Source organism: Choristoneura fumiferana, chromosome 12 (assembly GCF_025370935.1).
Source record: "Choristoneura fumiferana chromosome 12, NRCan_CFum_1, whole genome shotgun sequence".
In the NCBI taxonomy this organism is placed as follows: domain Eukaryota; kingdom Metazoa; phylum Arthropoda; class Insecta; order Lepidoptera; family Tortricidae; genus Choristoneura; species Choristoneura fumiferana.
In genome coordinates, this window is record NC_133483.1 from 8,884,586 (window position 1) to 8,902,211 (window position 17,626).

A 17,626-nucleotide genomic window follows, 5' to 3' on the forward strand; every position below is an offset into this window, starting at 1 on the left:
GTAAAACATCTACGTAAGCCAAGTGGAACAGGGCCAGAATTGTAAATCAAGTAATATTATCGCGTACGTCAAATCATAATACCCAAAAGCGTTCACCTGTTATCTCGTTGTAAAAACAAAAGCTGAGAGTTATAGTTGACAACAACTAAATCCTTATACGTGAGGTGTCTCGGTTAATTTAACTACCAAATGTATGCATTAAACTACGAACGATAAGGTGCAATGCGAGCCTTCGTTTCAAGGTCGTTCAATATCAGGTAACATTAACCCAAAAACCTTATTTAAGAGGGAGTTCACGTGTGTAGCGAAATGTCAGTGCGATTAATTAAGTCTACGCTGGGATTATAATTGCTCATGGTTTATTTGACCTGTTTGCCGTGGGTGATGTCCGCGACGCGACTGAGGGCGACAAGAAAGCTCGCCTTTGGTTTGTTTTCGAGGAGGTATTAACTTTATTACCTCTATATAAACGTCGTACACCATGGGTTGCTTCTTCACCACTTTATTAATTAAGAAGATCGAGTAAAACGATTTTATTAATAAGGGACCTTTACATTATTTCAAGTTTCTAGCTTTTAAGGTCCAAAACATGCAGCCTTGTGATAGACGTAACGGACCGGAACAAAACCGGACCTAAAATGAGTAATAAATCAGATAATCCTTCCAGTTTTGGTTTACCCCTCCTAACTCCCGTTCATCAGACATTTACGCTTCACATCACATCACCAAGCATACTAAGGTTAGTTTAATAATGAGATTTATAAGCCGCTCACATAGTCGCGAACCTTCGCTCGCAAGGTTATGTCCTGCCTATACGATTCACTTCCTAAGGTGAGGGAAGTGAATTCTTACACATTTCCCTGACGCAGAAGGCTGTCACGTATTTTTCTTTCTGGATATTTTTCTCAAACTGTTATTTTAGGACCTTGTCATTAATTACTACTTGTCTTGTTAACAATTTATATTATAATTATATGGAGGGAGACCCCTCTGATGTTCAACAAAGTTTTATTTTTAGTCATCATTGTCATTATTATCTCGGCCTATACGTCCCACAGGCTGCACACAGGCTTCTTCTCAGAATGAGAGAGCATGGGCCGTAGAGTTCCCACGCGGGCCCAGTTTATTTTTATTATCTATTGCTTTAGGGGTCAGACTTAGACCTATTATGATCTAAAAGATGAAAAAGATCGAAGTTGTCGAAGGAAATACGGATGAATAGACACCAGAGTAATAGTTTTGTTGGCACAATTTCGGTACAAACCAAAAAAGTAACAAATAATAATATATCTATTTTCTGATTAAGGTTTTAAGTACAGATGTAGTGAATAATTTTTTGCCATCGTATTTTGTCGGAAAAGTTCGTATTAATTTTACTTTCTCAACAAGCTTAGCTACTGAAGTTTACTGCAGCTAATTAAGAAAACAAGATAAATACAAACTTATCTGACAAAATACGATGGAAATAGATTTTTCAGTAGATATGTAGAGTACATTTTCAACATTACCTCAGTAACCTTCTATTCTAATAACACCTTTGTGTAAAAAGCCTTCAGGGAAATAATGAAATAAGGTAACGCGTTCAGAAGTTAATTTTCACTGCCCCTGAGGCAAGGCTGGATATTAAAAACATGGGGGAAATTAATCAAATTTCAAAACAGTCTGGAAAGTTAGTGGTTTCAGTTTACTAACATTTAATAAGCATAATCCAAGTTTGTAGACTGTAGCCTTGGCTTCAATTAATTCAAGTGTTTAGTCTACGTCGTCTTCTCACTTACTTGTATACCAAAGTGGTTGTGTTCATTATTAGTTTTACTGAGAAATGGACCGTGGCAATGATAATAATAATTTTTGTACTTATAATATAACCTTTAGGTAGTACTAGAATATTCAGGCTCTTCAACCCGCCGCAGGAAAACCACTGTTCTCTTGGCTTGCACTGAAAATAAAATCTTGGCAAACAAAGTACTTTCTTATCGTCAAAATAAAACCTTTTTGTGATACACACAAATGTCAATAATAGCAATAAATAAAACATCGTTCAAAGTACGTCGGATTCTCTCGCGTTATGAAATACCTACCTTCAGGTTTCTTTACAATTGTAAAGATTTTTGTTTTCATAAAAAAAAAAATTGATCATTTTTCACCATCATGTCATATGTATGAATGTATGAATATGGAACCTGCACAAAAAAGTTGAAAGTTACCAATTTTAGCATGAAAGATTTTTCAAATCTTTAACGCGGATTCGACTTCGTAGTACGTCTTTTCCAACACTTTTTGATAGGGTCCTGTTCTCATGTGACATACCTATAATTTATGATGCTGCCTTTATTTATTTTGTTCGATTAAACAGAGACGGCATCACACGTTAACAGAAACTTTACAGTTTGGTAATACAAGTCCTTAATTTGTAAATTTGACAACTTGGTAGCTATTACACAAAATCTTGCAATCATATATAATAGTTTTTGAATAAGCATGAAATGACGAGGTTACTTAGCGACCTTATTTTGCAGTTATGACAGATGTTTTTCTAGCTATAAGGGAAGTAATTTAAATGGAATATTATACCTAAACCTACCTAAGTATAATAATATTCGTAATTATGCCCATCACGGCATAAAGTAAACTGAGAGCTCTTAAAATAGGTACTAAAGAATTTTTAAATATCGCATCACATCAATATTTTGCGTTGATATTGTTAAAACTCAAGTAGTAAATTAAAGTCCAGTATATTGTCATATGCATTATCCAGTATCAGAGGTTTGATGTTAATGTTGATCAGTATTTTTGCTAAGCATAGAACTCACATAGGGTGAGAATAGCTGACCTATCATCAGTCAACAAATTTTCTCCAATAGGTAACATGCGTTCGACCTTCCAAACTATTTCCGCCCGTAAGTATTTAGGTGCTTGTTTTCCTAAACATGCTAACATAAATACGAAATAAAGTCTGCTTAGACAACAATAGGTCTGGGTAACTACCTAATTTCCGCAAGCATTAATATCTCGCATGCCTTTTACCTATTCTATGAAATAGAACCCTACTATACTTACCTCGGAGACAGAAAATGTCAGTGTGGAAAGCAAGGTTTTGTTGAAATTTGTATTTTAGTTTACCCCCAGGAACAAATTTGCACAGGTAGTTTTGCCTATATTTCATAAAATAATGTTACATTACTTTTTAATGTATGTAATGTAACATTTAATTAATGTATTTTAGCTTACTGTGCTTTATTTAAGAACAGGATGGTCCATTTCTTCATGTAGATGTTGTGCTGAGTGCCCTGGAGTGAAAGTGGGCTCTGTATTGCCAAATATTCAGTCATTTTTTATTTTCATTTCATAGTGTTTAAATGGTATACTAAGAGGCAAGCCAGAAAACAAAACTGTTTAACATAAAGGTTAAATATCAAAACATTAAAAATGATCCCTGAGCCTTTGACATTACAGTCACTAACAAAGAGAATGACGTAAGTATCAAAATAAAAAAAGACGTAAATGTATGAAAAACCTTTCTTAACAACAGAGAAATAATAATCTTCATTATTTAATTTGCATTGAATAGCAGATACCTACGTATATATATATATGTGTGTGTGTGTGTGTGTGTGTGTGTGTATATGTATATGTATATAGCGTAACTAGCTGACCCGCCAGACGTTGTCCTGCCTGGAAAAGCAGCACTACATACATTATATATGATAACATACCGACAGCAGCGCCACACCTACCAGGTTCCGTTATGTTTTCAAACCATCCAGGAACCTATTGAAACTTATACACAAAATTTCATCTGAATCGGCCCAGCCTTTTAGAAGTAGTTAAGTGACAAACACACGTACAGAAGAATTATATATATTAAGATATGTTAAGGTCAATGAAAAGTAGGTACTGTTTGTTACATACCGTACCAATTCTGATTCCTTTGAATGTCAAAATATACGATTTTTGCGACATAAACGGCCGCATCTTTTTTTTTTTCAAGTTAACTTACAAATTTGATTTTTCCACAGCTTCAAGGGACTATAGATTTCTGTAATTATGGTTTTAATTTCAACTCGATATCTCCACCCGTTCCTGAGATAAAGGCTCTTAACAGACCGACGGACGGAAAAACCATGAACATTTTGTATGGAAAACTGTTTTTTCTTTTATTTTATTGTTCGACAATTTTCCAAAGTTTTTAATACTTATTATCCTATTCCTTACGCAGACAAATCCAAAAAACAAAAATAATATAAATTGGTCCAGCCGTTCTTGAGTTAGGTATAAATGGTGTAACTAACACGACTGTTGTTTTTATATCCTTTAATCGAGCAATTCTTTCGGGGATCTCGGAAACGGCTCCAACGACTTCGATGAAATTTGGTATGTAGGGGTTTACGGGGATGAAAAATCGATCTAGCTTGGTCTTATCTCTGGTAAAACACTTGTTATCGAGTTTTAGTCCGAGCAAAGGTCGGTCGCCCAGGTACTATAGACTACGTACGTACGTAACTGACAATGACAGACAATGATAAATTGCATCAAAAATACTTGCATTTCTTAAGCCACAACACAAATAAAAAAAAATAGAATTCATGATAATTTTAGTCAAATAAATAGAAGTTTTTTTGAAAGTACAACATAAGAACAATGGTTTTTAAACACCTTAGTAATATCAATGTGTTTACGTTTATTATTATCATATATCTCAAGATACTCATAGTCAATATTTACCACCTACAATTTTTAAGTTAATAAGAATGTTTGGGCTGAACACCAGTGATGTCAGAGTTAAGGTATTCCTTTCTTCATATCACTTGTGTTAACAGAAACATTGTGTGACAAATCTTTTGTCACACAGATGTAAGTATTTTTGCAAATGACAAATGGCAAAAAAGCTGGGGTTAATGATAGCAAATACCTATATAGGTAGTACCATGAGAGTTGAAGTGAATGATTACACACACAGTTACATGAAGAATTGATTGCACATAAGGAGTATGAATGAAATGAATGAGTGAATGTCAAAATCCTGGTGTCACTGTCTGTGTCATTACATCTTGTGTGCACAACCTATACTTCAGGTGGCGCTGCCTAGCTATACTTCAAATTTAATTCACTACGGTAGGTATAAGTAGTGCCACCAGAGTTGAAGATGAAGTTCCGGACACAATAAGATGTTATGTAAAGACAGCAGGATTCTGACATTTACCTACTCATTCATTTTTAATTGTAATTTTGTTTGCTGTGCCGAATTTTGGCAAATAAATTTATTATTTCTTTCTTTCATTCTCCTTTTGTGCAACCAGTTCTTTTTGTAGCTGTGCGTGTAATCATTCACTTCAACTGTCGTGGCACTACCTATAGAATGTTTTCAGTGTTGTCAGATTTTTGGCGAATTTTATACAGTGGTTTTACTTATTGAATGAATGAAAGAATAGACAATGGGATGGAATGAAGTCATTACAAGTAATTTATGTTTTATTTATATGTTGTAAAGTTAAAAAAAAAAAACAGAATACTAAAATCTGTAATAAACCAAAATTAAACAAAACTATAATGCAAACAGATTTAAAGTATAAAAAAATACAGAAATGATTTGTAAACAAGCCATGGAAAAAGCAACATTTTTGGTCCATATTTATGTGTATTTTGTAGGGTTGCTGACGATACCTCTTCCGCTTCCTCATAATGCAGAAGTTTTGAGTTCCTCAACCGTTACCGCATCCTAATAAATAAAAAAAAAAATTCTTCCGCTATCGCTTCCTCAAAATTTAAGAGGAATTTAAGAGGAATTCGAGAATGGTTTTGATTCACAATTTGATCCACTGGAAAATGTTCTTTTCATTATTTTTGTGTGAGTACATACAGGACAGCGACTGTTGGGTCTGCTAGTATTTATATATTTCATATCATCCTCTTTCCGCATCCTCATCTGCATCCTCTTCCTCAAAAAATATCCTCATCCTCATCCGCATCCTCTAAATTTGTGCTTGGAACTTCCTCTTCCTCATAATCACTTCCTCAAAAACCCTAGTATTTTGGTCTGTAGCTTGTTTATATCCCGTTTTAATTTTAAGTTTAACATTATTAATATTGCAAACAAAATTATGAATATACTTAGCTTACTCTTTATTTGAGAACTATAAAATATATTTTCCACGGTTTTAAAAGAAACAAGCTGGTGAAAATCGAGTTCTATGGCCCTGGTACTGACAAAAATTACCGACTTGGTATAAAATTGCATCTCAAAACTTTTTATTTACTATCACACCATTAAACAAACAGGAATAATCGAAGCTAAAAGAAGAGAAATAAATAAAACTATTTTTCATGGTTCATTTAGGACCCTAAGCCATGCTTGTATTGTATATATTGTCTGTCACATTGTAATGCCACAGATTATGTTATGTACAACCTAAATTTTTCTAGGAAATGGAATGAGGCTGTCTCCTTGTGACGTCATCCAGCATATTTCGTAAAAAAAATATACAAAATTAAATACCCATTCAAATTCAAAATCGATGAAAATGGTATCTTAAAATATCCTATTCTTCCCAAAAATAAAATAAAAACTATAGGTTATTTTTTTTTGTGCATCCCAATTGTATTGTAACACACATTTCCCGGTACATAAAATTTTAAACCAAAAGTCGAACAGAACAAGTAAAAAGTGCATTATCAAAAGTGTTTAATTTAATCTAAATCATCCATAGCACTTCATATTGATAATTCATATTTTTTTTGTAATTAATTGATGAGTGGAGACATAATAGTGCATGGATTTTTTCAAATATTTTCAAAGATAATAAATATAACCTAACCAACAAAAAGTTCGAAAACCTCGACATTGTCACTTCAAAGTTCAATATCTCAAAAACGGCTGAAACGATTTTGATAAAACATGTCTAAGAACCATCGCTTAAACACCTGCTTTCAATTTAAAAAAAATCGCATTCAAATTGGTCCACCCGTTTAAGAGCAACGGTGCCACAGACAGAAAAACACACACAGACACACACACACACACACACACACACACACACACACACACAGAGAGAGAGAGAGACATACAGACACACATTGCGGTCAAACTTATAACACCCCTCTTTTTGCATGGGGGGTTAAAAAGTTAAATGGAAAAGATAGCCTTAAATTTGGTGCAGACTTGCGCTGAGCGTACAAGAGGTTAAGTATAGATAAATGTGGATTTTATTATATAAACACAAATTTATAATGGTGAATCATTAACATTCCTTCTTAATTTTTATGTACTTATAAACTTATAATAAGATATAACAGGCAGATAAAGGCAGGCTGTATTTTCTTGTGGTCTTGCAGAATAGGTACAATAATAAAAAAAAACTATATTAATTGCATGCAATGCAGCAGATCAGACAAAGATTTCAATGGCAAAGCTGACAGAGAAGAATGTAAGAAGTTAAGTAAGGCATGTGTCCTAGTTCCATAGTTTTACTAGATGGGCAAATTTTTTAAGTCCCAGGCGACTCATAGCCACTACTTTAAGAGATTTGTTTAATTTCAGTTGGCACTCAAATGGTCATTTGTGGTACCGGAAAATATTCCAGGTTTCATTGCAGGTAGTGTTTGTGTGTATTAACATAGCAATTCCGAGAATACCCCACAAGGATAAATTAAAATTAAATCATTCATAAATACACAGGTTATTTTATGAATTGAACTAACCATGGTCATTATCAAGGACAGTGTAATTGTTACTCACAGGGAGATTATTAATAAACAAGTTATTGTCGTGGTTTGTATGAGACAAAACAGTTCTGTGGCTAAGGGGCGTCCATAAATTACGTGAGACATTTTTTTGGATTTTTTGACTCCCCGCCCTCCTTGGTGAAATTTCGTAAGATTTTCCTTGACTCCCTCCCCAAATCTCACGTGAGATTTTTGAAATGTGTTTTGGCTGTAAACCCGTTGGATTTAAAAAAGAAAAATACAAAAAAAATTTATTAATTTTATTTACGACTACCAAAAATTTTAAAATCACTGTGATAAAAATAAATAATAAATATTTCAACTTAAATTAATAAACTTTACTTTGACACAATTTTACACGGTTTTCTGTTGAAAAAAAATTATGTGATATTTGTTAAATCCCCCCCTCTCCCCAAGTGAGATTTGGAAAGATTTTACTTGACCCCCTCCCCCCTTAAAGACCTCACGTAATTAATGGACACCCCCTAATCATGGAACTGACTAGAACTATCTATAAGTATACATAGTTACCATGAGGGTAATAAACTGCTTATTATTATTTGTAAGGAAGCCGTTTATTTTTCAGTGTATGCTAATTTAACACCTTGAAGGACAGTACACTTATAGGTGTTGAAATATAAGGCTTAACAATGTTTAATTGAAACTAGTGTCCATCAATGTGTTAAAAGTAAATATTTTTTATATACTTGTAATATCTTCACTTTTACTACAATACCATAAGTCAAAAATTGGCCATAGTCTAAAATCTAATGAATGTACATAAAATGTTACATGCCGGATTTTTTAATTTAATTTTTCCTTGATTGTATATAGGTATCAATGATCTTACTGGAGGGAACAGTTTTTACTTAGAAATATTACTAATATTTCTGTTGTGTATTTTCTAGAATTCCTATTCCCATTATCATTTCTCTTTACCCATAACTGTATGTCCCTATAATATTTTAAACAGACTAGGTTGACTATGTGGAAACAATATTTTCAGGGCATCTACTACATTTTAGTTGTTTTGTTTATCAAGAATGTTCATCCCATTCCTTACTCGTCAGATCTTGTAGATTATAGTAGATTATTGTTGTGGCCTGGAAGTAGGCAATTGCTGGCTGAGTATGAGTTGCAGGCGCGCTAATTTATTATGGTCGAGCTAGCGCGCCTGCAATCTTTTAAACTTTTTAATTTTTCACTGACCATAAACAATGGACTTCACCTTCTGATATGTAAAGAATAATGTCAACTTTTACAGACTTTTTTGAGAAAAAACTAATCGTTCATGATTCACAAGCGCATTTAAAACTTATAAACCATGTTGATAAGTTTGTAATCAAAATGAACCAGACTTAATAAATGATGAGGAGAAGAAAATAGGATAGAATATTGGGAAAAGTTGAACACTTACTTTGAAAACTTCTGAGAAGAATCCAGAGCCAATCTTCTCCAAATTGAAGTCATCAAATGGGTACAGGGCAGCCACAGCAGTCCGGAGGGCCGTGCATGAAGAGCCAGTCACCCTCCGATCTCCCACCTTCTCACTGTCATCACTCACTATCGACTCCTTAGCACAATATTCATCATCACAGCACTTCTTGGTCCTACCCTCGAGTCCATCGCGGCGCCTCCCGGCCCGCCAGTTCGGGCCCCTCACGAAGCGACCCGCCTTCGCAGTCTCATCCAAATTCGTGAAGCTTTCAGCTATCTTCAAGACCTTCGTAGGCCTCCGCCGTAGACTTTTGCTATTGCTCTCGTCCGCAAAACAATCTTGTTGCATTATAAATGTTGATGAACGCGCAAACGACAGCTTATCCCGCCTCAAACATAGTGCGGATCATGTGTCCTCGACGATGCACGAAAGAACCCCTAAATGTAACATTTTGGGCACTTATGAACTGGCGGTATTTGAAACCATGCAAAATAACATTATAATCACAAAACTGAGTCGGATTGTATGCGACTGTCACTTTCACATATTTCTACATATCCTCGTATTATTGGCACGATTGTAAGTTTTTAAGGTTTACAATTAATGCTTTGTTTATAAACTCGTATATTTCGCAGTAATATTTGTTTCAATTTTATTGAACAGTCCTCTTTGGTCGACGACGCGCGGTGCAAAGTAAAGAAAGCAAGCAAGCAACGAACGATACGAACGATACCTACTACGATCTAGAACTACTACACTACACATACACATGACTGACATCAGTGTTGGCAGCTCTCATATACAGTGAAATTTATTTATATTGGTAGCACTGACTAGCTTAAAGATGCGTTCCTATTTTTGTTTATAGCATGTGTAGCGCACAAAGATTCTTGTATTGTAAAACACTGCTATTCATTTCTACACTAAGGATACGTCGGTAAATGGATTAACATTTTTTTATTAAAAGTAATTTATTAAAGAGAAAACACATACATATTAAGATAAAATAACCACAAATAAAACTTAACTATAAACTACCTAACTTAACCTCTTAATAGTACATACTAATTTATATCTTAAAATGCGTGTCGGACACGCCCAAAATAGGGTTCCATAGCCATAACGAAAAAAATAAGAAATATTTTTTTCTAAGGATTTCGTATTTTATAAGGAATCTTCCAAGTTTAGGTATATTTTATTCTCAAGCTAATTTATCCGTTATAGTTTTCCTTGAAAGTTTGATATACTTACTACCATTCTGATTTTTTTTTAAATTTCCACCCACCGGTTTAGATTTTAGAGGGTGGGGACGCTCGATTTTAATGAAAATTTGCACTTTAAAGCTGAATTTTTTGTCGGCATAGTTTACAAACATATTCTTGCAAAATTACAGCTTTCTAGCATTGATAGTCCCTGAGCATTCCAGAAATCTTCACTTAATCAAAAAAGTTTTTAAGAAACCTTACTATCTTTTCAAAAGAGCCGGGCACACAGCGGGGCTACTACGAAATTTGAAGTTCGTGTCGACTTCCGTCCCTCTGAGACGTCGATCAACTTTTCCCCGTACCGCGTTGCCATGGTTACGTCCCCTGGACAGCTCCTTAAACCACGAGTTTCTCCATGCTTTCTGTGGTTATAATTCATAGAACGTACATTTTTGTCGTAGTTACAAGCCCATTATTTAATGGACAATCTCCTAAGCACATTAAGTAGTAGCATATATCGTAACAGTGTTTTAAGAAACTCTGTCACTGTTGTCTCTTGGACAACGGGACAGAATAACAAACGAGAAAAAGTTGATCAACCCACTTTATACTATTTAATACGAGAGTGAGAGAGATGGAACTATACGAACTGCGATTTTCGAATTTCAGAGTAGGCCCTCAGCTTGGATAAACTCAAATAAGAAATATTTAACCTACAGTACTTTCATTGTAGCATGCAGGGCTACTACGCCACTTTTGGCCACTTATAATAGAGTATTTTTTGTCAAACTAGCTCCTTTTTACTGTATTTTAGAGACTTTTTCTTTGGGCAAGGTGGCAACACTGAGCACTGCACTGCCTGCACTGTTTGGCTTAAAGGTCTAGTAACCAGGCCATAAAAATACAAAAAAAAAAAAATGCCTGCACTGTCACTTGTCAGTCAATACTGTCATTAACAAATTTGTTGTCGGTTTGTTGTCGGTTCGGTGTCGGTTGTACTGTGCTATATTTTCGCTTCAGACTTCACCATTTCTTTAAATTTGTATTTAAAGTTCGATCTTTACGGTGCATGTACACACTATTTAGTTAAAGTTGTTAATAATCAATATATTTTCGGTCATTTATTTTGGATCTGAATCAATTACAGGTAAATTAGTCTTAAGTTTAACACACCTACTACGAAGAAAAACACAAACTTGCATTTACGACGTTAAAGTTGTTGTGACAGATGATTTAGGCCTTACAAATGACAAAAAGCTTTTTACATAATACAAGTTATCTACTGTCATCTATATTATTAAAAGAGAATTAGAATTTCCATAATTATGCAATATACCACATGAGTCATCATTGTACACAACAATCAAATTTCTTGGAACTATATTATTTCGTAGGTATGTGCCCACAATTATTGTTATATCTCTTGTTTGCTTTGTATTAATTACATTAGGATAAGTTCTTTTAAAACCTTTCATAAGAAGGTATGTTAAAATAAACCTGGTTTCATAGTATTATTTGACTCAAATAATATAAATTTTACAGATGCAAATACAAAAAGATAACCTTTAATTTTGCATGGGTTGTCTTGCTATAATAAAAGGTGGACTGCCCTAATGAAAGCATTTCATGCTACAGTACGATTGGGCACTGTAAGCCATACCATGCATGCAAAGCTTTGAGTAGGTAATCTAGCTTTGTTGGAATTATAAAAAAATTAGATGATGCTAAGGCTCATCTAGCATCAGGCTACCGGGCTCTAAAATACAAGAGCGGAGTTACCATTATTTGATTTATTTATTCAGGAATTACTTTGGTCACAATAGCTATGTTTATGCAACAAATGTGCATTGATGAACAAGTGTTTACAGTGTGGAGGTGGAGGTGCTGCATGAACACACATTTGTTGCATAGATGTAGCTATTATAAGGGTGTTGGTGAGCAAAATAATTATTATAGTTCATAACTATTATTTGATAATTGATAAGCAGCTACATATTGACATTGGAACATGTCCTCAGGTAGCAAGATACAAGAGCTGCTGCGATGTTAGGTCCTCATGGTGAGATGATATTCTTAGACGCTTTCCCAGCCCGGCGTGGACCACCGCCACAAGAGGAGATTTCAGGCTCTCAGTGTGTTGATGTAAGTATATTTAAACACATTGCACCATAATTATTCGTTTCAACAATGAAGAAACAATACCTCTTCTTAGGGTTCCGGAGCCAAAAAGGCAAAACGGAACCCTTATAGTTTCGCCATGTCTGTCTGTCTGTCCATGTATGTCGTCCGTGGCTTTGCTCAGGGACTATCAATGCTAGAAAGCTGTCATTTAGCATGGATATATATGTAAACTATGCAGACAAAATGGTACAATAAAAAAACAAAAAAAATTTTTTTTTGGGTTACCTCCCATAGACGTAAATGGGTGTTTTTTTTTCTCATCTAACCTTATAGTGTGGGGTATCGTTGGATAGGTCTTTTAAAACCATTAGGGGTTTGCTAAGACGATTTTTTTCGAAGTTTGCTTGAGAATTATTAGTAGTTTTACTCTTAAAAAAGCAGCAGTATAAAATATACCTAAACTTGGAAGATTCCGTATAAAATACGAAATCCTTAGAAAAATATTACTTAATTTTTTCGTAATGGTGTCGGACACGCCCGAAATAGGGTTCCGTAGCCCTATTTTGGGCGTGTCCGACACGCTCTTGACCGGTTTTTTTAAATATTCTTTAAAAGTGCGGTATGTGGATGGTGTGGCCGGAAAAGGTGGTTTAAAATGATTATTGATCCCATTTCCGATATGAGTTAAAATTTATTTTGTGGTGTAGACATATAATTATAATTATTTTTATAAAACAGGTGAATAAAGATGACATATCAACTCTACACAAGCGGCAAACCACAGACGCGAGGGGACTGTGTATTTACGATATCAATGAAAAATTGAGCAGACAAGGTGAATATGATATAGGAGGAACATACACAGGCCCTGAACCAGACCTTTGGTTCTATTTTACGACGTCTTTTGGGCCTGGCAACAAGCGCTTGTTTAACCTATTTGTATGCTTAAGGAAAGAAGGGAGTTTCAATATTGGTATTAGCTATTCAAATGAAAGCTCTAAAAATACTCATGACTCATCCAGATCCTACTTACCCAATCAACTCAAATGGCAAGTATTCAAGTCAAGTCAGCCAAATGAAAAATTCCTTTTAAAGACATTCTTTTTTTCTTTAAAACAGTTTGAGGCTGATACATTGTGTATCCCCATTTTAATTAAAACTAGTCCAATCAGTCCTTTTAATATGGATCTAATAAAACAAATTAAGGTTAACCATGACTTTGGAGACTTGCTTTCTAAGCAGGAGAAGAGCAATTTCTCAGTGCAGTCTTCTAGTGGAAAGCAGTACCAAGTGCATAAAATTATTTTGGCTGCTCATAGCCCGATATTGAGAAACATGGTGAAGAGTGAGGCTGTGTCTTCGCTTTTCTTAGACATAAACGATAATGATATGGAACTGCTTTTGGAGTTCTTGTATACTGGTACAATAAAGAATATACTGAAACAGGACTGTTTGCACTTATTGGATATTGCTGGCAAATTCCAACTAAATAACCTCTTCTTTTTAGTGCAGTATGCCATTGCAGAGCAGATTAATTTAACAAACTGCATGGAGATGGCGGTTATTTCTGAAAGATATAAATTAACAGACTTGCAAAGTACGGTTTTCAAATTTATAAAAGAACATCCAGGCGTGTTCGAAACAGATGGTTGGAAGAATCTAGATGATGTTATCTTAGCTAAGAAAATGTTCCAATATTTGCACACAAATATTGTTTAAGTCTAATTAATTGGGTATGTGATAAATGGCAATGAGAAGAGACTGCAGGTAGACTGTAAGCATAATAACTACAATATTTTTGCTGTGCCCTTGCAGGGTTCATGTTCTTGGAATTGTTAATTAATGTAAGACCTTATGTACAACATGAAATGCAATAAATGAATTATGATTAGTCATGTGCGCACGTCTAAATAACGATAAGAAGTCATAAGCCATTAAGCCATTTGAAAAAGATGCAATACAATATAATATATAGTTGTATTTTAATACCATGTTGCTACCTACTTTTCTTATATATATTGTGATATTACAGTCTTCCCTGCCCATTTTACCTAAAATAGTGTTTTAAAACAAGGTCCATATCTATACTTCTATACTAATATTATAAAGAGGAAAGATTTGGATTTTTGGATGTTTGTTACGAATTAACTCAAAAACTACTAGACCGATTTTAAAAATTCTTTTACTATTACAATGCAAAATTATTCCGAAGTGCCATAGGCTATCGTCGTTGCTACTGCAATACCGCGAAATTAGCATTTTCCATACGGTAAAATTTTCAATGTCAGAACAGTACTGTTGTGACAGTCAAAATTATACCTTATCGAAAAAGCTAGTTACGCGGTATTGCAGTAGCAACGACGCTATAATATTTATTACCAGAAAAAATTAGAGTTCCGTACTAAAACTTCAATAATGTGCTTCAAAGTGTAAAGAAGTTGTCATAAAACAGGTTTCATCGCATGCGCTGTGGAAACTATTTATGATAGTACAAAAAAAATGTTCTACAATATTAAAGAATATATCAGTATCTACAAAAAAATTCGCGATACCATATGTACCATGTTATCTATACCTTTGTATGAATCCTTATCCAAATAAATATTTTCATATTCAAGATGGTTTCAATACCTACCTGTAGATTACTTTTTGAATTATTCAAATCGGACATTCCATTCAAAAGATATTGCTAATTTAAAAATATAAATCTAACCAAAAAATGCATTTAACTACCTTACGTTGACGCGCCCCAGCTTCGCGCGGGTCGGGAGTTGTTTTTGGAAAATGGCGCTGCAAAATTGTGAATTGAAGTGCCCTCGATTAGAGACCTTTTTAGAGTTCTGTGCCGAAAGGGTAATAAAAACGGGACCCTATTACTAAGACTCCACTGTCTGTTTGTCACTAGGCTGTATCTCATGAACCGTGATAGTTAGACAGTTGAAATTTTCACAGATGATGTATTTCTGTTGCCGCTATAACAACAAATACTAAAAACGGAATAAAATAAATATTTCAGGGGTGCTCTTTACGGCAACAGGTAGTTGCTTGAAATATTCACAGAATATTAACTTGTATTTTAAAATTTTAATTCACTTTAAAAATAAATAAATAAATTTAAGTATAATAAATATTTAAGGGGGGCTCCCGTACGGCAAACGTGTTTTTTTACCATTTTTGCTAATGTCCAATGTTGTATAGGTACGGAAGTCCGACTCGCACTTGGCCGGTTTTTTTTTATTTTGGCCGTGCGAAGCCGGGGCGGGTCGCTAGTGTAGCATATCGTACGCGGCAGTCACAAAACTAACTTGTAAAGCCAAATACAAATACATCCCTTAATCCTTTTAAGTCATACTTATGCGATAGGTTTAAAGGTTACTCGCCAATGACGGAAAATTTCGCCAGCGCCTTCGCGGCTCAGACCATATAAATACTAGACGAACGAACGGTCAAATTAGGCCGGTTTATACTACGTTTCGCCTTTAAATACAGTCGACTACATAGAGATCGATATGGCCAAAGTTACAAAAATATGTATAGGTACCTACACGGCTTTAAGCGGCAATTACACTGCGTCGTTCACCTAATGCGGTCGCCGAATTTGTTTCAAACTAGGTACTTCGGCAAACGAACGTCGTCTTTAGTTAAATAAGTCTGTCCGTCTACTGCGGCTAAGCTACATAGGTACTTATACTCTTTGGGTGGCAGCTGTCGCTCGCTATACAGCCGTGTGCTATACCGCACGCACGCATGGAATGCCGAGGACCTGGGTTCGATTCCCAGCGCTGGTCTTATTTTTCTGGTTTTTCTGTGCATCTATATTTCAGTTTGTATTTTCGATACTTATAGGTTTTACGGGATGACCGCAAAAGTAACAAAAAATTTGGAATTGAAATAAAAAATACAAAAAAGATTCCAAAAAAACAATCTTAATTTGATTGCTTAATAACGATATCTCTTGTCCGGGTGAGCGGTTAGATCCGATGGAGTGCCGAAAAGCTTCTCGATGAGGGCTACGGCATAGATGTCGCTAGTGTCGCTGCTTAAGTGGCTAAATAAGAAACAACACAAGCTGAGATATGAGGTGCATAGGAGAAATTCGTGTCTGTATCGTTGTCCAGCGGTGGTGTAGCAGTATAGCACACGGCACGGAATGCCGAGGACCTGGGTTCGATTCCCAGCGCTGGTCTTATTTTTCTGGTTTTTTCTGTGCATCTATATTTCAGTTTGTATTTTCGATATAGGTTAAGTATGTTTTTGTCTGATAAATATAGTAAAATAAGATAAATAAAGATATGATAAAAATATTATTGTATACTTATTTTATTTCATGATGGATTCTGATTAGTGCTATTTTTATGTAGAGTTATAACGTTATATACCTAAGTACTAACTGAAAGATATATATAATTATTAATTAAAATGAAGATTAGTTGTAGGTATTAAATAAGTTATTAAACTTATTAAGCATTTTTGAACATGAAACTACCGTGAGACTCACCGAAGACGAAGGACTACGGATTAGCCCGAAACATGTGTTAGAGCTAAACTCGGTTTAAGACGTGAGTTATCCGGGTCATTATATTTAATATTATTAAGCATTTTCGACTCCCATATAAAAGAGTTGGATGTACGAGGAACTAAATATTTCCATGGTTTTTTTTTTGCCATATGCCCTATTTCACCGTCGCCGTCGCCGTGAGTTCGTGTGGCGCGCGCGCGCCGCCGTCGATTGAAACACGCGGCGCGCCGCTGTGACCGGCGTAGTTTGCTTTCCCGCTCGCACCCGCGGCGCGGCTACACCGTGTCTACGTCCCGAGCGCTCGCCACTCAGTCGAGTCGACTCTTTCAACGTCTAAGGCTCTAAGTGCGTTTCATTCAATAAGGTTTACAAATACTAATTATTTACTAATATGTTTTGTTTACTAATAAATATATATTGACAGTATTGTTATGTAGACTTACTTTGATACTTTTTTCCTTGAAAATGTGTTGATTTTTTTAAAACTTTTTTTTTTTAGAACACCGTTTGTTGATGGCCTCTATGCTTTTAAAAAAATATAAAGCTTTCTTCGGAAGGAACAATGTGGTTTTATTATTTTTTTATTAAAAAAATCGGTCTCGCATAAAAAGTGTAAGACCC

At 34.9% G+C, this 17,626-nt stretch overlaps 2 protein-coding genes across 4 annotated transcripts in view; one reads left to right on the forward strand and one right to left on the reverse strand.

Moving 5' to 3' along the window:
* Window positions 1-9,925, reverse strand: part of cdi (serine/threonine kinase) — a 113,581-nt gene extending 103,656 nt beyond the window's left edge. For both annotated transcript variants that reach the window (XM_074095205.1, XM_074095203.1), the window contains exon 1: window positions 9,140-9,925. In XM_074095205.1, the coding sequence (XP_073951306.1) occupies window positions 9,140-9,508 (369 nt within the window). In that variant the 5' untranslated portion in view covers window positions 9,509-9,925. The remainder of the gene's footprint in view (window positions 1-9,139) is intronic.
* A 1,385-nt stretch (window positions 9,926-11,310) lies between these two features.
* Window positions 11,311-14,776, forward strand: LOC141433252 (uncharacterized). Of its 2 annotated transcripts, none has more exons than XM_074095209.1 (3): window positions 11,311-11,512; window positions 12,384-12,507; window positions 13,225-14,776. In XM_074095209.1, exons 2-3 carry the CDS (start codon window positions 12,409-12,411, stop codon window positions 14,203-14,205), a joined length of 1,080 nt encoding a protein of 359 aa, XP_073951310.1. In that variant the 5' UTR covers window positions 11,311-11,512; window positions 12,384-12,408; the 3' UTR covers window positions 14,206-14,776. The 2 variants fall into 2 exon arrangements, with proteins under 2 accessions (XP_073951310.1, XP_073951311.1); XM_074095210.1 differs by lacking the exon at window positions 11,311-11,512 and adding an exon at window positions 11,563-11,759.
* Window positions 14,777-17,626: the final 2,850 nt, after the last annotated feature.

What these genes read in the sequence shown, in the direction of transcription:
- LOC141433252 (XM_074095209.1), top strand. Translation starts at nt 12,409, where the DNA reads ATGTTAGGTCCTCATGGTGAGATGATATTCTTAGACGCTTTCCCAGCC. An exon ending in CAGGCTCTCAGTGTGTTGAT is followed by an intron (nt 12,508 to 13,224) that starts GTAAGTATATTT and finishes TTTATAAAACAG; the next exon opens with GTGAATAAAGATGACATATC.